General features: G+C 32.3%; 1 protein-coding gene and 1 long non-coding RNA gene across 6 annotated transcripts; one reads left to right on the top strand and one right to left on the bottom strand.

Moving 5' to 3' along the window:
• Positions 1 to 251: 251 nt before the first annotated feature.
• LOC150030081 (uncharacterized) lies at positions 252 to 12,213 on the top strand (the record flags this gene model as incomplete). The annotated part of the gene is made up of 5 exons (XM_090310085.1): positions 252 to 548; positions 626 to 838; positions 916 to 1,008; positions 1,280 to 1,366; positions 11,977 to 12,213. Coding segments are annotated over 5 exons (927 nt in total), but the record flags the coding sequence as incomplete, so codon positions are not given.
• Positions 12,214 to 13,058: 845 nt separating this feature from the next.
• Positions 13,059 to 21,234, bottom strand: LOC150030080 (uncharacterized). Of its 5 annotated transcripts, XR_016527174.1 has the most exons (6): positions 20,907 to 21,153; positions 20,743 to 20,832; positions 20,544 to 20,649; positions 15,358 to 15,451; positions 13,485 to 13,591; positions 13,059 to 13,306 (listed from the first exon to the last, which is right to left on the bottom strand). It is a non-coding gene; the product is annotated as an uncharacterized LOC150030080 (long non-coding RNA). The 5 variants fall into 5 exon arrangements; XR_016527171.1 differs by lacking the exon at positions 20,907 to 21,153 and having other exon boundaries at positions 20,743 to 20,883; XR_016527172.1 differs by lacking the exons at positions 13,485 to 13,591; positions 20,907 to 21,153 and having other exon boundaries at positions 20,743 to 20,883.
• Positions 21,235 to 22,894: the final 1,660 nt, after the last annotated feature.

Raw genomic sequence — 22,894 nt, 5'->3', positions numbered from 1 at the left:
TTTATGAAGATGAAATAGGAGATATGTTACAAGAGTGTGGTTATGGAGGTATGCAAAGAATGCCCAATGTTGATACATCTATTGAGATTGATGATACAACATCCACATACATTAGACATGATTGTGAGGGTCGATGGGTTGATAAATAATGTATTAAATATGGTATGTCATTTACTATGGTTATATGTATTTAAATATTAAGATTATATATTTTTTGTGTGAGTAATGTATTTTTTTTTTTTTTTTTGTAGATTGACATGGAAACTTCAACAAGTAGTAGTGAGGATGATAGAAATAAGATCCCACAAAAACATAGTATAATAAGTATACTACGTGGCCCAACTACAATGTCTGAGTTGGCACAAATAAGGACATCTGGGCAACGGTTGACCATCGATCATAATGAACATGGACAACCGGTTGGATCTAAAACAAAGAAGATGCAGAATTATATAAAAGTTTGTGTTCAACAACAAATTCCTATAACGTATGATTCTTGGAAAAAAGTTCCAAATCATTTAAAAGGCAAACTTTTTGATTGTGTAGCGGTATGTTTTCTAAACTTTTAATTCATGTGCATAGTAGTTTATTAGTTTATTGTTTAACTACTTTTTTCATTGTGTAGATGTTGTTCAATGTGGACTCTAAGTCCAAACATTGTATACTAATGTCTGCATCTAGAAAGTTTCGGACTTTCAAGACAACGTTGACTCAAAAGTTCATACTTCCATTTAAGAATGAACCATCGGTCTTGCAATTTCCACTGCAACAATATTCTCATATAGAGCAAGATCATTGGACATCGTTCGTCAATGAACGATTGAGTGAAGAATGGGAGGTAAGTCATTCACAATAAATTACATGTCAACATTATCATTGTTTTGATAGGTAACTTCAACTAGATTTGTTGTACAGAAAATCAATCGTGTTAAAAAAGAAAGACGTGCGAAATGTGTATATAATCACCACATTTCTCGGAAGGGCTATGCGAATCTTGCCCAAGAATTAGTGAGTTATTCGACTTAAATTAAATATTTTATTCTAATATGTTTATGCTAATTAAATATGTATGTTCATGTAGAACCTATCAAATGACCCTTCTTATCGGGCGACTTTATGGAAAGAAGCAAGAAAATGAAAGAATAATGAATACTTTGATGAAGTTACTCGAGAATGTGCCAATCGGATTGTAAGTATATATTATGCAAAATTTAAGATGACATATATATAATATTAAGATGATATAGATATTGTGTGAAAATTGTAATATGTTTTATAGGATAAATTGGCTGAAGTTCATGAAGGTGAAGATGTTCTCATCGAAGCATTGGGTACGGAAGAATATTGGGATGTGTTAGAGGAATGGGTGATTTTTTTCCCATTCTCAATATTTCAAATTAGTAAAACCAAAGTCCTCTATGAGCCAAGAAATTCAAGGAGGCACTAGTCAAAAAAATGTTCGACATGGTAAAGTGTCAAGAGAAAGAACTCACCGCAGACAATCTCATCAGTCCAAATCATCTGTTGGAAATGTTGCACTAAGTACATCTGAAGAAGATACTGAGAAGATGTCTAAAGAAGAAGATACTGAGAAGATGTCTAAAGAAGATTTGGAGGTAATTTATTTATTGTGACTTTTAAATTTTAATCATATTTTACGTGCTTAAGCATGCATGACATAAGTTCTTTTAAATTTGTTAAGGGGACACCATGCCACTTGGCTATAGGAACTGTAGATAATATTGTTGCAGTAGCCACAACATTTGATGATGATGTGTCATGCTTAACTGTTAAAGTTCTGATTGACATTGTCATTGGACAAGATTTACCTATACCAATTCCTGTGAAGGGTAAAATAGAGTTCTTAAAGCAAGCAATGGGCAACTTCATAAAATGGCCTCATGAACTTGTAGTTATGGTTGATGAGAAAAAAATGTGTTTCCTTTTCAGTTTATGAGTTTGGTTATTTATTATTGTTTCTACTATGAATTTTTGTAACTTTGGTTATGGTAGGATCATTCACCAATTAAGAGCTTCAGCCAGTCCTCCAAATATACTAACGCTAATGGTACTATCAAATTATTGAACGGACATGCCATGCATAACATGAACAATGTAGATATGATCCGTATCTCTTTGGACGAGCATATATTTGGAAGAGAAAAATTTATTTATTTAGGCCGCGATGATCTGCTCCAATATTGTAACATGGTTGAAATAGGCTACATGTGTATTTTGACATACATTGCGTAAGTATTACTCATCTAGATTCACTCATGTATACTTTATTTCATGTTGATAAATAATAACTTTTACTTTGTATAGGTATCTTTGGGATGAATGTGGCCGTGATATTACGAAGAAGTTTTTTATAATTGATCAAGCAAGAATATTGCCACACGTGAAGTCTCAAGATATCTGATTCAGAAATTTAGCTAATCAACTAGAATTGGCTAATTTAGACCAATTAGTCCTCATTCCATATAACACAGGGTAAGTAGATACAAGTTCTTAAGTTATTTTTAATTTGCATTATACACGTACTAATATTTCAAAATTGTTGCTTATTATAGTTATCATTGGATATTGATTGTAATCAATCTACAAGAAAATTGTGTTTATGTTTTGGCTTCTCTTCGAAGCAAGGTTCAAGAGGATTTTCATGGAGTTATAAATATGTAAGTGTAATTGAAATTTCTTAATTCTTAATTGAAGTATTTATGTTTAACTAATGTTTTTAAACTATTTAGTAGATTGAAAACATGGCAAGCCAAGCACGATCTCCAACACTATCAGTCTTCTCCAAAATGGAAACTTGTAAAGGTAAATTTGTATTCATTTTTTAACAATTTATGTTCATTCGACTTCTTTATAACAATTTAACAATTGTTTTCAACTTCTTTATATGAAGTGCCCTCGTCAATTAGATTTTGTAGGATACGGGTACTATGTGCAAAAGTATATACATGAAATAGTGCATAATCCTACTACTCCCATTACTAGACTCATACGTAAATTATTTATTTGTTATATAGTGCTAGCTTTAATTTAATAAATAGACATAAACTTATGTTGAATTTATTTTTTTTCCCTTTTTGTAGTTCAATACAAAAGATGTATATACGCAAGGAGAGATCGACGTAATTCGGACCCAATGGACAAGTTTTGTTGGTCGATTGGTGTAAGGATGTAATTCTTTGTTTTTTTGTCTCGATAGAATGTAAATGCTAGCTTAGAATGAATGTAAATTTATCTAACCATGATCTTTGTGAATGAAATTAGTACTAACATGATATTTGTGAATGAGAGAAATGATGGCTTGGTGTAAGTATTCTATGAAAGTCTGGTTCTGGTATTGTGCTTTTGTTTGTGGATAAATTCATAGGTGGAAGACATGATCTGTTTATTATTATAAGCTGTATTCATGGTATTGTGATTATGATATTGTGATTCTTGTTTATTCATGGAATTAGTACTAATTGATATTTGTGAATGAGAGAAATGATGGCTTGGTGTAAGTATTCTATGAAAGTCTGATTCTGGTATTGTGATTCTTGTTTGTGGATAAATTGGAATACATGATCTGTTTATTATTGGAAGCTGTATTTATGGTATTGTGATTCTTGTTTATTCATGGAATTAGTACTAATTGATATTTGGGAATGAGAGAAATGATGGCTTGGTGTAAGTATTCTATGAAAGTCTGGTTCTGGTATTGTGATTCTTGTTTATGGATAAATTTATAGGTGGAAGACATGATATGTTTATTATTGGAAGCTTCTTGTTTATGGATAAATTTATTGGTGGAAGACATGATCTATTTATTATTGGAAGCTGTATTTATGGTATTGTGATTCTTGTTTATTCATAGAATTAGTACTACTTGATATTTGTGAATGAGAGAATGATGGCTTGGTGTAAGTATTCTATGAAAGTCTAATTCTGGTATTGTGATTCTTGTTTGTGGATAAATTCATAGGTGGAAGACATGATCTGTTTATTATTGGAAGTTGTATTTATGGTATTATGATTCTTGTTTATTCATGGAATTAGTACTAATTGAGATTTGTGAATGAGAGAAATGATGGCTTGGTGTAAGTATTCTATGAAAGTCTGGTTCTGGTATTGTGATTCTTGTTTGTGGATAAATTTATAGATGGAAGACATGATCTGTTTATTATTGGAAGCTGTATTTATGGTATTATGATTCTGGTATTGTGACTCTGGTATTGTGATTCTTGTATATTCATGGAATTAGTACTACTTGATATTTTTGAATGAGAGAAATGATGGCTTGGTGTAAGTATTCTATGAAAGTCTGGTTCTGGTATTGTGATTCTTGTTTGTGGATAAATTCATAGGTGGAAGACATGATCTGTTTAGTATTGGAAGCTGTATTCATGGTATTGTGATTCTAATATTGTGATTCTTGTTTATTCATAGAATTAGTACTAATTGATATTTATGAATGAGAGAAATGATGGCTTTGGTGTAAGCTATATTCTATGAAAGTCTTGTTCTGGTATTGTTTTGCAAATTTTGGTGGATAAATTCATAGGTGGAAGACAAATATTGATGAGTATATGTAATGGATTGAAAATATTGATTCTTGTTTGTGGATAAATTCATAGGTGGAAGACAAATATTGATGGGCTCGCCATGCAATTTTTTTTTATACTCTTTAATATAAAATAATGACAGACATTTCCTGACTCAACACGAGACATATAATGTCATTTTTAACTTATTTGACCAAAAAATGGATTTGGCAACGGAATTTAAAAAAAAAACGGACAGATTCGGGCTTCAATGTCGGTTAAGAATTTTAAAAAAAATAGGCTTTAATGTCGGTTGCAAGTCCTTTAATGTCGGTTGCAACCGACATTGAAGGCTGCAATATTGGTGTTATTGAAGGCCTTTAATAACACTATCTTTAATGTTGGTTGCCAACCGACATTAAGGCCCTTTAATGCCCGAATTTCTTCTAGTGACTTGAATAAAACAAACCCATATCGGTTATTCATCGGAGATAACAAAGTATATGCTTAATTTTGTTCCAATGTCTTTTTGTAGAAGAAGAACTATATCTTGCTAATAAATTTATTAAAAATACAATATTTGGTCTTGTATCATTAGCAAGGATAAAGAAGTGCACCAACAACACTAAGATATAGTACTTCAGAACCAAAAAGTTTTTAATTATCGTCTTGAGGTCTAAATATATCTTTTTTTATATCCAATGAATGAACTTCTATTGGAATATTTAATGGATGTGTTTTGTCTATAAAATATTTTCAAAATTTTTCCAATATAAGTTGATTGATGAATAAATTTTCCATTTGCTAAATGTTCAATTTGGAAACAAAAGCAAAAATTTGTTTTTCTGAGATCTCTCTTAAGGAAATTGTGGGGACTGTAATGGAGGTGGGATCGAATTTTACAAAATAAAAATTGTATAACAAAAATATTATACAGAGAACTTTACATCATGCTTTGGAGAAGGAATTAGGGAAGAAATAACACTTACCCTTGAAGCAAAAAGTTCTCATGAAATCCTCCTTGATCGAGTCACAAATACTTCGATCTCCACAGAACTTGTAGCAATCCAAACGACCACCACCATTAGGGAACCTCATGTATTCTTCTTAGGGAATAAGAATTAGCATGAGGTGTAGGCTCTGCTATCTTTTTTATAAGAGAGAGAGGATTTTTTAGAGAGGAAGAATAAAACTTTTTTCTTCTCTGTGTGTTCTTGGGAGATTACAGTGAATCACAGAGAGACACTCTCTCCTATGCTCTTTTTTCTCGTGAAGAAAATGAAGGCCATCGTCAAAACTTTTTCCGATTCTTTTTGCCCACACGATTGATAAAGAGAAAAAATAGGAAGGGACTTATTTATTTTCATAACTCCCTCAATTAATTTAATTCAAAATTAATTTAAATTTAATACATATATATATATATAATAACTAACTTATTATATGTATATTTAACTATATGTTATATCAAATATAACACATAACCTATATTTTTTTTATATTGCATAAAATACAATATAACCTATAGCTTTTATTTCTCTCAATCATTCATGGTATTTAGTATAAATCACATTTATACTAAATTTAATTATATGAATCTCATCCATATAATTAGTATATGAATTGTATTCAAATATTTAATCCCTCTCAAAATAAACGTTATGTTATAATGTATTGAATACATTATATTAATTATATCACATATAATTTATTTAATTAATTATATCATATATAATTATTTCCCTCAATTAATTTGAACAATTCAAATTAATCCAAAATTAATTCTCAATAATTCCTGTTGAGCTACAGAAGAGACCATATGGACCTGTAGATTGAAGCTTCAATGGTTCTTGGATAATTAATTAAAATTTTTTAACTAAATTACCCAACATCCATTAATTGTCGATTATTCCACTAAAGATCGTAACTGCATTCTTCACACTATAGATATATTTCCGTGTTCATTGAATATAATCAGTCAACAGTGCGATGACACTTCACAAATTGCTCATAAGTACAGCTGAGCTAAAATTACTGTTTTGACCCTAATTGTTACATCTAATACCTTATGTACCACTAATCCCTCTAATGAACAATAAGTCATAGTCCAACTATGGCCAAATCCCTCTCGGGTCAAGACAGGGTGTGGCCACATTGTTCAAGCCCCAAAATTAGCCCTTAAGGGAGCAATTTATCTACTTACCCCGACAACATAAAATGAGTGAATTTCATCTTGTGTAGTTGTGTTCCCAACTCCCCAATCAGAAGATCCTTAAAATTGTAGGCATATTGAGTCGGCAATTTGAACACTCTGACCCACGCAAATCAAAGGATTGTCTTCATAGGTAGAAGTTCATAACTCACTACGGATTCAGGTTATGTCACCTATGGTCATCCTAGTCAAATGTAAGTCTCTACTATTAATGACGTTATATAATGAGACTAGTCATTTCGTGATCTGGTCTTATACAAACTCTTTGTATAGAATACCCCCGCTCACATGTCTCCACATGAATGATCAGGATCAAATCATTTGTAGCACTTTACAATACTTGTAATATCTACAAAGCGAGTCGTAACCATAGTGTCACCAAGATAAAATACCCAACTTTATCCATCTATTACAAACCATTTAGGTTATCATTTAAACATGATCCACCTATATGTCTCTACGTACATGTTTAAATTACATAAAATTGAAGGAAATCTAGGAGAAGAGAACCTTGAGTTGAAGAGAATCAACCAAATTTCATTTTTCATGGAATGTAAATTTTACAGTAAACAAGAAACAAGATATGCATTTAATTATAAATTACAACAAGCTTATGAAAGGGTTTTAGAAACCTCACCTTTTAAGACCATTATAAATTACAACATGCTCATGTTTAAATTACATAAAATTGAAGGAAATCTAGGAGAAAATAATCTTAAGCGAAAGAGAATCAACCAAATTTCATTTTTCGTTGAATGTAAATTTTACAGTAAACAAGAAACAAGATATGCATTTAATTATAAATTATAGCATGCTTATGAAAGGGTTTTAGAAACCTCACATTTTAAGACCTTTCTTCAAGATTTCCCTCAAACAGAACACGAACCACTTGAAGACTTTCTCCAAGAAAAACCTTGAACAAGCTTGAACACGACCATGAAGGTTTTCTCAATATTCTCAGGGTGAGAACCCATAAGTGGTGAGCTCTGACTACTTTGGATTTGAGGGACCTTTTGTGGAGAGGAATAAGGAATTGAAAATGTTCACCAACAAAATTCAATTCACACTCACATAACCCTTCTGTCGTTTTCTCTCTGTATCACAAAATGATCATATTTCAAAAAAGAACAAAAAAACCTTTTTTTTTTCTATATGCCAAATATAACCAGGTGGAGAGAAAAGAAGGGAAAGTGAGTTGTAACTCCCTCCCTTATTATTAAAATAATAATTAATATAAACATAAATATGATAACTAACTTATCATACGATAACTAACTTATCATACTATATATATATATATATATATATATATATAAAATTATACGTTATATCAAATATAATATATAACCTATAGTTTTAATATTGTATCACATACAATATAAACTATAGTTTCTTTTCTCTCTTATATGTCATTTAATATAAATCATATTTATATTAAATTTAATAACTATGAATCCAATTCATAAAAACTATATTTGAATCTCATTCAAATATTTATTTCCTCTCATTAAGCTATAATGTATCAAATACATTATAAATGAAACAACTTAATTATATCATATATAATTAAATCCCTCTATTAATTTGAACAATTCAAATTAATCAAAAAATTGATTCTCAATTAATCCTATTGAGCTACCAAGGGGACCTCATAGACGAAGTTTGATGCTCCAACGGTACATGAATAATTAATTAAACTCTTTAATTAAATTATTCACCATTCGTTAACGTCGGACACTCCACTAAAGACTGATAGCTGCGCTTTTCGCACTACAGAGATATTTATATATCCATTGGATATAACCAATCAACAGTACGATGACCCTTCACAAATTGCTCGTAAGTACAACAAGGCCAAATTACCATTTTGCCTCTTTAGTTACATCTAACTCCTTAAGTACCACCGATCCCTCTAATGAACAATAAATCATAGTCCAACTATGATTAAACCCCTCTCAGGCCAAGAGAGGGTATGGCGCCACATTGTTTAAGACCCAAAATCAGCCCTTAAGGGAGCAATTTATCTATTTACCCCTGCCTTGGGGAAGGAGTGAATTTCATCTTGTGTAGTTGTGTTTCCAGCTCCCCAATCAAACGAATCCGCAAAATGGTAGGCTTGTTGAGTCGGCAATCTGGCCACTCTCACCCATACAAATCAAAGAACCGCCCTCATAAGCTCAGTTCACTACTCACTCAGAATTTAGGTCATGTTACATATGATCATGTTGGTGAAATGTAAGTCTCTATTATGAACAACGTTATATAATGAGACTAAATATTTCGTGGTTCGGTCTTATACAAACTCCTTTGTATAGAATATCCCTGCTCACATGTTTATACATGAATGATCAGGATCAGATCATTTGTAACACTTTACAACAATTGTAACACCTACAAAGCGAGCCATACTCGTAATGTCACCAAGATAAGGTACCAGCCTTATCTATCTACTACAGACTATTAAGGTTATCACTTAAACATGATCCACTCGTATGTTTTTACATACATGTTTAAGTTACAAAGATAACCTTGGATGTTAGTTTATTGGTTTGTTAATGCAACTAAAATATCATATATTTTATTAAATACACAATGAGTTTGTTCAATAATGTTTATAAACTATAGGACCTTACGAGATTTAGGGCATCAATCCCAATAAAAACAACCTAGGATCTTTGTTTGTTGGACTGAGTGTATGCTCATAAAATAACAATTATTTTAATAATGACAATTTGTTTATACAAAGTTTACAAACTACGAGAGTACAAGAGATATTTAGGATACCAATCCCAGCACTTTCATCTCAAATTGTTTCTCAAGATATTCTATTGCCTTTGAAACCTCTTCAAAAGTTCCAATTATATTTAAGTCATCAACATATATAGTTATAATAGCAAATCCTGATTGTGATTTCTTTATAAAAATATACGGACATATTGGATTATTTTGATATTTTCTTTTAATAAATATTCACTCAAGCAATTGTACCACATTCTTCCTGATTGAATGATTAGAACGATCACCACGAAAATAATAATTATTTCTTTCTCTACCAGATTCACGACTTTGACCATAACCATGACCTCGACTACGATTATTAACATTCACATCATTCACTTCAAGGAATGGTATTGCTCTAGTTGGTTGAGATTCGTGGTTCTTCATCAATAACTCGTTATTTTGTTTGGCCACGAGAAGACGTGAAATTAGTTCAAAATATTGTTTAAATCTTTCTCTCAATATTGCTGTTGCAAGAGCATATTCGAGACACAAAATGTAGAAAATGTCTTCTTTAACATATCAGCATCAGTAATCTTATCTCCTCATAACAACAATTTTGAATTAGTTTTAAATAATGCAAAATTGTAATCACTTATTGATTTAAAATCTTGTAGCGTTAAATGAATCCACTCATAATAAGCTTTAAGAAGAATAACTATTTTTTTTATGATCATACCTTTCTTTCAAATTTTGCACAAGATTTGATGATCTTTTATTATAAGATATTCCATTTTTAATCCCTCGTGGAAATGATGACAAAGAAAAATCATAGTTTTTACTTTGTCATGACTCTATGATGGTTTTTCTTCTTTAATTGTTTCTCCCATGTTCTTAGCATCCAGGTGAATTTCAGAACACCTATGAAAAATAATTATTGTCATTAATGTCAAGGGCTGAAATTCTAATTTGTAAGGTTTATCATGGAATACTATCACAAAATATTGTATTTATATTAGAAATGTAATATGTACTAAATATGCAAAATAACATTTAATTTATTAATTATAATAAAAAGGAAAAAAACCAACCTACCTTTAGGATTTACCTTTAGCGATGAAAGCAACAGGAGCTCGTGCTGATAACGTGTTGTGAAATTGAGAAACACAACGAATATAGAGAAAATATAATTAATAATATATAAATGTAATAATAAATAATATAATATAATATAATAATAAAATAAAATAACTAAAATTATGAAAATTTAATAATATAAAAATTTAGTAGAAATTTGAAGTGAATTTCTCACTCATGTATGTGATTTTAAGATCCATCAAATGTCACTATTTATAAACAAAATGGTAAGTAGAATGTGGTCTTACATGAATACTAAGCATAAAAACTATAAGGCACATGAATAACATGAAAATTGACACATGACTTTGAGGATATTAAACAATGGACATCTATTTTTTATAATAATAATAATTTATATATTTAGGATTTTGGAAAAGGAAAAAAAGAAATATTATAAAAAGGTGTCTCGTTTTACGTGCATAACAAACCCTCACAATTCATCTTCTTCCTCGCTATCTTCACCGTCGCCAATCGCTGGATCTGCCAAGTGATTGTAAGATCTGACCGTTGCTCGTCGTCGTTCGTCCGTTAGCGTTCGTGGGTTCATCCGTTCGTCGGCGAGCCTCCACCCAATCGCGCCACAGGTCCTTGTCCGCAGACGCCGCACGCCTAAGCCGTCCAATCACCGCTTACCCTCTCGGATTCCAGCCGCTCGTCGCTGCCCAAGCATTATTGTCAGCCGCCGCTGACGTGGGTCTCGTTTCTGCCACCCCTTCCGCACTATGCTATCATCGATCTTTTGATTTTAGGTAAGATCTGGGTATTCTTACGAGGGTTGAGGTTTATCTTGAATAGTGAAGTAAGATAAGCTCAAACATTCAACCGAATATTCAACAGCCTTTTTTTATCGTTTGTTTTTGTAACTAGACAAGATGTATAAATATGCATCATTTATAGTTTGTAGAAATAATTTATAGAAGCTTACAAAAAAGCTACAAGATCTGTAAAAAAAATGTAACTTAGCTCTTGAATAAAACTCTTCTCCTTCCTACGGACACTATTTTACCGAACCACGTATATCATCTTGTAGATCTCTTCCTCTTCTTTCTCTTTACAACATTGCATGTTCTTCTTCTTCATACTCTCGACAATCCCTCGAACCAGAAAGAAAGAAAATGTTAGCAAAAGATTTCTGCAAAACGATAGAGAGAACGAAAGAGAAAAAGAAATTAATTGTTCTGAAAAATTCCCATCGAAAACAGAAAGTTTTCCTTCCATCAGGCAGATCATTCCACGCAGGAAGATGTGGAGCAAGGAGGACCAAGTTTTCTACCAACCAATTTAATTTGGGGCAAAACAACTTGGTGGATCACGATTTGGATCAGCAAAAAGGGCCAGCATTTCATCATTTGTGCTTCCATAATACAGAATATCAAGATTGCAGTTCTTGAAGATTCAAGATTCAAGTTTTTCACTCCAAGATGTAGTAGCAAGATTCAAAGTAGAGAAGTTCGACGACAAAGGAGATTTTGGCGTATGAAAGGTCAAAATCAAAACAATTCTCAGTCAACAAAAGGCTCACAGAGCTCTCTTGACCCATCAACTCTCCCAGCCCCATCAACTCTCCCAGCCTCAGTGACAACTCAAGAAAAAGAAGATAAATGACTCATTTGTGGTCAAATGAGTTGAAATGATGACAGAGACATGTGTTGCCACCACAAATGACTTATTTGTGGTCAAATGAGTTGAAATAATGACAGAGACATATGTTGCCACCACAAATGAGATCACAGAGGCTGATGTTTGGCACTAGAGATTAAGGCCTAGAAGTCCTATCTAAACAAGGGATTCTACCTAAAGATCTCTAAAGAAAATCTAACCTTTTGTGAACACTGTGCTTTAGGAAAGGCCACAAGGTAAAGCTTCAAATTGTCGTAGCCCATGTTATTAAAAATCCTTAACTTTCCATAGCATTTTATAACGCTATAAAAAATCAATTTTCGATAGCGTGAATTTAATGTTATAAAAACTTTTTATAGCCTTAGCAAAAAGTTATAGAAGATCTTTTATATCGATTAAAAAACGCTATAAAAAATTTTCATTTTTAGGTATGCTGTAGCTGATATTATTGAAAGTCCCTGATTTTTTATAGCTTTTTTTCAATGCTATAAACGCTATAAAAATTTCACTTTCGGTTGCATCATTTTAATGTTATGAAAAGATTTTGTAGTATTATAAAAATACTATGATTTACTTTTAATAGCATTAAAAAAATGTTATAATTAACTTCTAATAGCAATTTCTTAGTAGTAAAAGATGCTATGAAAACATATAACATCTTTAATCTCGTTGTGATAGTCAATTGTAATCAAGTGCATATCACATTTATATAACATGTTATATGAGTAACAAATTGCCACAAATGTAAACGTAAAATTAACTTCAATTTTATAAACATTTAAGACAATCAAGTGGATTTATATTAAAATAAATTTTCAAGAGTCTAAATGTATACATCACTCATAATGTGCTATTTCATCAATTATAAGAGTATTTCAATAGACATAAATAAATGCATATTTTTTATGGGATCATCATGGTTTTCAAATTACATTATAGGAAATGAAAAAAAGCAAAGTAACCTTAGCTTTCTAGTTTTCTTAAGATAAACATATATCCTTTAATCTTCATTTTTCAAACATGATGCATCTTGTCGTCTTCACATCTAACTATCTAATCAATATCGTATGTTTGACTCCTACAAAAAGAATATATATTTATAATCATCAAATTCACCTCAAACTCATTTATCAAATGTGGCCGAAGTTTTCAAGAATAGATTGAAAAGAATTAAATATCACATAGACTAGAAAAACTAAGATATAGACAAAAAAAAAAAAAAAAAAAAACATGGTGCAAGTCCAAAAATTCTTTACCTCTAAGAAGTGAAGTCTATAGATTATAAATATTAAATTTGATCCAAACTCAATTTTGTTTGGCTTATTATGTACTAACACATAACTTGTTGGCCTCTCGGTTGACCCTACATTGGCAAAGTCATGTAGAATAAACATGATTATCATATGTCATCGTTAACGTATGTCAAGGCAAATTGATATGGTGAAAAGTCATCGACTGTATAAACTTTTAAAAGGCATGATTTTTTTATTAAATAAAAAAAGACACTATCAAGAACCTAGAGACAAACCCTATAGAAAACAATAAATATTTCAACCATGAAAGCAATAAAACTTGTAAAGATTAGAAAAAAAACTTCTCCAAAATCCATTTCTAAATTGAACAATAAAAATGTCTTAGTTTCAAACTAATACAATAATGGTAAGGGCATATACTCTTACCTTCACGTCACCTTAAAAATTAACTTGAAGACTCCTAATTAGTTTTAAAGTACAAATAGAGATTTTCCCAGGTTTATAAATTAATAGACAATGTCTTAATTGATTGATCTAAACAAAGTTTTAACATATAAAACTTATAAAAGATGACTTGAATCCTAGCTTAAAAGTGTTCGAAGGAATCCAAAACTGCAAAAGAGTCCTAACACTCCAACACAAAAAACTTTTGTGCTAAATACACATAAATTGTGTTATTATACACGCCAATGTCCAACATAAGAAGATAAGTCGCTAGATTGAATAGTGAAACCATAAATATAAACATGACAAAACAAAATCACTTCCAAACATGTCATTAGAGCATCAATTTAATTAAAAACCATATATGAAAAGCAACCCAGAATCATGAGCTGATTTAAAAGCAGCAATACCATCTACATGTTTAGCACAACCAATATTTTGCAATTATTCTCAAATAACATACTAGATTAAAAGTACATGATATCATTTAAACTATCAAATCATTCTAATTTGCTAAATCAAACATTGAAAATATATGGTATGATTAAACATAGACCTCCAGCTCGAGGCATAAATTATAGAAGGAAAAAGGTTTGCATTATTAAAGTAGAGAAGATAAAATTAGTAATAAAAGTTGGGGAAATGCAATTGGGTACTTTGCTTGCTGAATCAAAATACAAAATAATAAGGGAGTGAATTTAATTCACAACCTCGTATTGAGCTTACCCAGAAGACAAATCAAGCCACGGAGGGCCAAATTGCAATAAATAAAAGAAAAAAATGTGTTGAATTAAGTTGAAAGCATAATTAAATGGTTACATGTAATAGAAATCAACAACTAATAGAGAGCAGACGGGAGAAAAGGGAACTTTTCTTTTGCTGTTTGTTATATATATATATATATATATTATGAACTTGGATTGCTAACATGTGGATGTTGTCATATTATTTTCAAGGACTCAATTTGGCTAATAACATGTAGAATAAGAATAATGATCCATTTCGTTAATGTCATCTATACCATAGCAATCAATGAATCGAGAAATGAAGTACAGAGATGGTAGAAAATGTAAAATGAAAAATTCAAACCATGAGAGAGTTCCAAGGCAAGAAAAGTAGAGATCATCAAAGAGATTTGTGAGGCTATAAATGTAAACAAAAAACCCAAATAAAAGGCAAAAACAAATGCAGTATAACTCAATATGTTACAAATGAAAACTGCAGAAGTAGTCCTTCCCATTTCTAACTTAAAACTGTATTAGAAAAGATTTAAGAAAAATACAGAAAAGAAAAATTACCTAAATGCCAAAGTACACCAAGAGCTGATGAGTTTGGTGGATATATCATCAATAACAGTCTGGAGTTATTGAAATTGAAAAAACAGTATTCCAAAGTTTCAAGTTTATTGATAATGAAATGAATGTGAACTAACCTTGTAATGCGGCAAAAAAATTGTTTAGGTTTCACGCTCATACAAAGACCAATCAAACAGTCACCATACTACAATGTTGAATAGTCGGAGTGACCTGTGAGATAAACACTAGTTCAGTGAACGATTTAGGAATTAAAGTATATATATATATAAAATATACTTTAGTGGAGTGACCTGATAGTTAATGAATATTGATTAATTCGGTCAGAAGAGTTTAGCAAATTAATCTCAGATCTTTAGAGCTCATGATATATAGGTCCATTAGGTCCACTACTAGCTCACAAACATATTAAATCTTAGAATAGCGTGATGAAAGAGTCTAAAACGTTCAAATTCGATTTAAGGGAATTATCAATTATAAGTGATAGTTAAACGTTTAGTAATGGAATTAAACGAAATTGGAGAGTTGGAGAATATTTTAATATGATTTAAATATTAATTACATGAATAGGGATTCATGTTTGGAATTTGTGTTTTATTAATTTAATATTTTATATTAAATTAATTTAATTAATTAATTATTAAGAATTAATTTTAACTAAAATTAATGTATTTTATTTAAATATTAATGATTGAATTAATATTTTGTAAAATTAAAATTCATTTTAAAATTTGAAATTTAGATTTTCAAATTAAATTAAGAATTAATTTTAACTAAAATTAATGTATTTTATTTAAATATTAATGATTGAATTAATATTTTGTAAAATTAAAATTCATTTTAAAATTTGAAATTTAGATTTTCAAATTAAATTGATTTTTAAAGAAAAATCAGTTAAGATGGATGGAATAAAATTGGTGGAAAATTTCCACTTTTTTCCCACTCAATAAACCACCTTATTATCTATTCAAATTGGGTGTGTTTTGTTGTCAAGTTGATGAACAATATGTTTGCATGATAATTTTTAATAAATGAAATTCAATCAGTTGAGTAATTCATTCATGCATTGATGAAATTTTGAAAATTTTGATGAAGTGTTCTTCAACTCTTTGATACCAAAACTAGAAAACATCTCCAAAATTCCTTAAATTATTTATCATTTTGGATCCCATAATCTAATCTAGGCCAAGAGAATGGTAAAGAAGATCGAGTGGTGGTCTACAAGCTATTGAAGAAGAAACTTGTGCTGAGGAGTTGCTGATTTAAAGGCATTCTTTAAAGTAAAACTTGAAACCCTATTTCTATTTTTCTGACCTTGCATGCTTAATTTCTAAAATTAATGGAATTAGAGTGCTTAAGATCCTAATTATTTTCGTATGTTGATTGTCAACACCAACAAGGATGGGTTTAATTTTCACTAGATGCCCATCCCGTTTTCATGTTTTCAATTGTTCATAATCTCATGTTTCTTTGATGATTTACAATATGCTTGTCCCACCAGTATGCATTCATTTGCAGATATGTATGCATTGCCTGACCTCAGTAGTAAGGTTACTTACAGAGTATTTTATACTCATTTTTATTATGTTATGTTTTTCAGATAAGCGTAAGGACATATCGATGGATGACAGGAGAAATCAGTGGTTGTGTCACTGGGACTAGACAGATGCTTCCGCTCACATTTCCATGTTTTCATGTTTTAAATCTCAGTTTTGCCGATAGATTTAAAAAAACTATTAGTTCTTGTATTGTTAGATGTTTTAGTTATTTTTTTTTTCCAATGTTGTTTTATTTTTAGGGGTACCATGATCAAAGATTTTCAGTTATTTAGATTTAATAAAAGTTATTCATTTTATAAAAAGAATGTGGTTTTAGTCCATCTATAAAAATGGTCATTTTGAGATGTATGCATGCATGTAGTAATGGCTTAGTATAAGTCCTAGGGATCCAAGTCGTTACAGTTGCTATCAGAGCCCAAGTTTTTGGTTCTGTAGATTGACTTACTATATATATCTAGATTGTCCCATTTGGCAAATAACGGATTCCTCGTCATCGCCAAGTATGTCCCTTAAGAAAAGTCTCTAAGATAATATGCAGAAGATTATGATGAATTTACAATCGTAATTGACATGTTTTCTTGATGAAGAGTTTGTTAAAGGTCGGCTACATATGATTGTTAGGAAATGGTACAAGTTAGAGGAAGAGGCAGTCATAGGATTGCTATAGGGGGGGGGGGGGGGGGGGGGGGGGGGGGGGGGGGGGGGGGGGGGGGAGGGGGGGGGGCGCGAAATTTTCAAGGTTGAAACCCAATAGTTTAGGATCCACAAGTTTAAGATCCACTAGTCTGGGACCCTTCTGCGTTGGGAGTGCAAGACCCACAAGTTCATAACCCTCCTCCACTAGAGGATCCCCTGCCTCTTAGTGACCCTTCTGGGTTAGGGTCGCAGAAAACTCAAACATGAAGTCGAACGCAGAAAATGACTATGCCATCGTTGACATCGATTCCCCTAGTTATGCTAACTGAGTATACTAATTTGGTAGCAGCAATAGGGGAAGCGGTCACGACAACAATCCTAAATAAGGTGAAGGATATGATAAACGAGCGAATGGCCTAGTTTGTCCAGTCCTGGTAAGTACCACCCCCACAAACCCCAACGTCGCAAGTTTAGGCCCAGAGCTAGAACCAGAACCAAAATATGTATACTTTTCAGTGGAGGTCAAACACCTTTAGGATTTTTGTACAACCCACACACTTTCAAGAGTCACCGAAGAACTCTACTAATGCTTAGTTATGGCTATCAACAATCGAGACGATATTCCGATATATGAAATGTCTAAAGGATCAGAAGGTGCTTGATCATTTAGGTGAAGTATACAATCGTGAAGGAAAAACTTAGTGATACGACCGTTTAGTAAAACAAGAGCGTTGAACGACCGTTTAGTAAAAGATAAGCGATCGTTTAGTAAGTAGCGCGCACGGGTTTAAGTGATCGTTCAGTAAACAATATTATCGTATAGGCTATGATTTACTAAGCGATGAATCTTAAGAATCGCAACACACCGTGAGCTATTTAAGCATCTCAAATGATTCTTTATCTTACTCATCAATAAGAAAATAGAAGAGACATCGATCAATTATCCTATAACTGTCCACTTAATAAATTATAAATATAGTCACATTATATTCATAACTTATGGTTTAATATCTTATATTAACCATAGTATTTTTTTCTCCACTAGATATAAATTATATTTATATCCAATTTCCTCTAAATTAATATATCTCATTCATAAAGTCAATTATATCACATATAATTAACTAATTCAATTATATCATATATAATCGTACTCCCTCTTATCAATTTGAACATTTTAAACTGACCCAAAAACTTATTCTCAATTTGTATCCAAGCTACCAAGGGAACCTTACGGACCTATGGCTAAAACTCCAACGATACGTGAATAACTGACTAAACTCTTTAGTCACGATATTCACCATCCGTTAACTACCAGACATTCTACTAAAGACTGACAGTTGAACTCTTCTTACTATAGATATATTTCTATGTTCATCGAATATAACTAATCATTAGTACGATGACCCTTCACAGATGCCCGTAAGTACAGCTGGCCCAATTTACCATTTTGCGCCTGTAGTTACATCTTACTCCTTAAGTACCACCGATCCCTCTAATGAACAATACAACACAGTCCTACTATGTGTGAACATCTCTCGGGCCATGAGAAGGTGTGTGGCACCACATCATTCAAGTCCTGGGATCAACCCTTAAGGAGCAATCTATCTACTTACCCCTGCTTCAGAGAATGAGTGAACTTCATCTTGTGTAGCTGAGTTCCCAACTCCCGAATCAGACAAATTCCCAAAGTAGTAGGTTTGAGTTGGCGCTCTGGCCACTCGCACCCAAGCAAATCAAAGAACCGCCCTCAATGGCAAGAGTTCCCAACTTACTCAGGATTGAGGTCATGTTACCCATGGTCATCCGAGTGAAGTGAAGTCTCTGTCATGAATGGGGTTATATAACGAGACGTTAACACTTTGTGATCAGGACTTATACAAACTCTTTGTGTATCCGTAGCATTACCAAGATAAGGTTTCCCTTCTATATCCATATGTTATAGACCATTTTGGTTATCAATTAAGAAATGATCCACTTATATGTCACCACATACATTCGTACAAACTATTTACAAACTACAGGACACGAGACTTTAGGGCATCAACCTCAACACATACATGCAAAGACACTTCATTTGGCAGTTGAGATGGACTTCTAGTGAGAGGGTGAATGCTTAAAAGTCATTTGAGGTGGGTCCTTCCTTGAGTCAAAAGAGGAAGGTAAAACAAAGAGCTCTAGAGCCATCGCAGAAGAGCCAATATTCAGAAAAATCATTTCGACACCTCAAGTAGCAGGCTTCCGAGTTAGGAATGGTTGTGAAAGACCGACCAGTGTGTAGTTCTTGTGAGAGGTGAATTGGGACACTATTTGGCTTGTAGTGAAGTGTGCTCCATTGTAAACAGGAGGACACATGGCTAATAAATGTCCTAAAAGAAGCTCCTCGGGAAGTAAGGGTAATCTTCTAGTGTGGATTAGGAGGATTCGAGTCGTCAGCAATAGCTAGGTCAGGTTTATTTAGTCACTCGGCAAAAGATCGAAAAGTCAAGCACTATGGTGATAGGTATGCTCCACCAATCTTGGGACACTATAAATTCGTGTTGTTTAATTCTAGCTCATCTCATTCATTTATATCATCAGTATTTATGTATTATCCTATGTTAGAATTAGAAACTTTGCATTGTGTTTTATCAGTTTGTACTCCATCTAAAGAAATTATGTCAGCAAATGAAAAGATAAAAGCATATCAGTTTGAGATAGCCAAACATACACTTAATGCAACTTTAATAGTCTTAGACATGCGTGATTTTGACGTTATATTAGGCATGAATTGATTGGCTACTAACTATGCCAATATAGAGTATTCCTATAAGGAGGTGATTTTCAACCCTCCTACGGAAGCTAGCTTTAAATTTAAAGGGGTCAGGACCGTGGTCTTGCCTAAAGTAATTTCAACTATGAAAGTCAACAAGTTGCTTAAACAAGCTACCTAGAATATGTTCGCCAGTGTGGTTGATACCAGAGAAACTGAGGTCACATTGACTTCAAAGCTGATGGTAAGAGACTTATGACACACTAAACTGAGGTCACATAAGCCACAATTAAAGCTCAAATAACTAATTTCTAGCAATAACAATCAACTAAAAAGGGTTTCAAAACCTTGTACTCACTAAAATCCTGCGAAACAACTTCAAATCTGCTGGAAAATGACTTATGACACACCAAAACAACCTTCGAACTGCTGGACAGTATCTCAAGACCATCAAACCTCCAAATCTAGCATCCAACCATAATGGGTAAATTAAAATTCAAACCAAAATCAAGTGGGTAACCAAAATTAACCAAAAAAAAATTCATGAATCTCTTTACCCACTAGATCCCCCACCGATCGTGGAGTTCACGATGGCGGCGACTGGAAAAACCAAGCAGAACGATGGCTGGATGTCGGATCTAGCGGGTCTGAGACGAATAACGAAAATTGGCGTGAACGGACTTGGTGGTGGAACTGACTGAAGGCAGCTCGACGGACATACCTACGGCGCTGATTTGACCGGTGAAGAAGGCATCAGACGATCATCGGGTGCGAGCGCTGGAGGGATGCGACGAAGAAACTTGCGACGATGGAACTAGGGCGTCCCTTTCTGTGATGAAAGCTGTCGTTGATGAAACTGATGACGCGGGTTTGACGATCAGCGGCAGCAGCGAAGGGCAGTGAGCAGCGTGAAGGGGTTGGGCGGCGGACGAAGAAGATGAAGATTTGGGGGGACGTCTCGATGACATGAGGGTTAACTGAGAGAGGGAAAGGGAAATAAAAAGAAATAAGAAAAAAAAAGGGAAAAAAGAAAAGGAAAAGGAAAAAAATATAATATAATATAATAACATATTTACTTTATTTTATTTTATTATTATTATTTCCTTTTTCATTTCATTCTATTAAATTCCTTTCCCCCCAAATCTTCAAAAGCAACAATTCCCCTTCCAATTTGAAAATAATAATTTTGGTCTAGGGCATGTAACTTTAAAATAATAATTTTGGTAGGAGGGAAACCAAATTTGAGAAGAAAATGAAAATGGGGGAGGGAAGAAAAAAAATAAATATCAAAAAAATATTATTTTTATATTTTACTTGACACGAAAAACGTGTCAAGTAAGATCTTATATTACTTGAAACGAAAAACGTGTCAAGTAATAGATCGCATTAAAATATCCGAAATATTCCATCAATCTCCACTTTTTTTAACCCTTTTACTCGACCTTTTCTTTTCTAAAAAGTCATTACTTGACCTTTTTTTCAAAGAAACGTCAAGTAGTTAAAAACTGCAAGTGTCAAGTAATGTAGATTTTGTAGTAGTTAATTTTTTCCACGCCAAGAAAAGTAACGATTGAGCTAGACATGTTGATACAAAAAAGAATTACTTATATTAGACACTTGTGCAAAAAATCATTTTTTTATTTTAATCCAACCAGTTTAGCAAAAACTAATAATGAATCCAACATTATTTATTTTGTAATGATACTTCAGTGAGGCAGAATAAATGCCACCTTGAGGTGAACAGTTACTCCTTCACTGAATTGAGACAATCTTAATCAAACATTATATCAAAATAACTCTTATTCCTATAATATTTTATTACCATTGATTTGGTCTAGAAATCATTAACTGACTTAACATTTTCTTACAAGTGTAACCCTTCATTTTCAACCCTATAACTCCGTCCCATCCAGTCAATCAGGCAAGAACATGATTGGAACAATTGATTATAGCAATCTTATCCATTTCTACAGTTTGATTCGTTTTTTTCGCATGCAAACACCTTCCTAAGGAGGATGCTCCCAGTGCGCCACGAGGTCGAGCATGGAAATGACTTTTCAAACCAATGAATGAGACTTCATAATGTGTTGACACACGTCCTTCTCCTACTTACTATAAACACTTTCTCCATTCATCTTGATATTGACCTATGCAAATACCTTCCTAAGGAACCGTGCACCAAAGACACCACCAGACCGAGCATGAAACTCAGTTTGTGAACTTTTAGGGAGAGCGTGAGTGGAGAAACGACATATCATATACATGTTTTTCCTCCCACTAAGTGTTTTTCAAAAGATGGGTTTATTAACTTAATAAAATCCGACTAATCAATTTTTAGCAAAATCCTTGTTAATTTTCTCAATATAATGCAGATGCTAAATAATTTAACAATATGTGATTTCATTCATTAAATTCTTTAACAAAATTGATCACATATTTCATGCTTATAAAATATTTACCCAATTCAACTTCTAGGTTCGTTCCTAGGTAGAGGTGTTCTATTTTCGTTAGCTTAAAAACCTCAGCCTAGACAGAACATTCCTTAGACAAAAGTCCCTTATGGGCAATTATTTTATAAATTTAATCTTTTAATCAGAGTTCATTTTAATCCTACTAAAACGAATCAAAAGATTAACCTATTTCTAATCTCATTAGAACATGTTTAACATAAGTCTAGGTCAATTAATTTTAAGCCATTTAAAATTAATT

This window comes from Benincasa hispida, unplaced genomic scaffold (assembly GCF_027475165.1).
Source record: "Benincasa hispida cultivar pf3 unplaced genomic scaffold, pf3_genome.v1.1 HicScf598, whole genome shotgun sequence".
NCBI lineage: Eukaryota > Viridiplantae > Streptophyta > Magnoliopsida > Cucurbitales > Cucurbitaceae > Benincasa > Benincasa hispida.
Note: the sequence above shows the minus strand (reverse complement) of the source record. Positions and strands in the feature narration are given on the sequence as shown.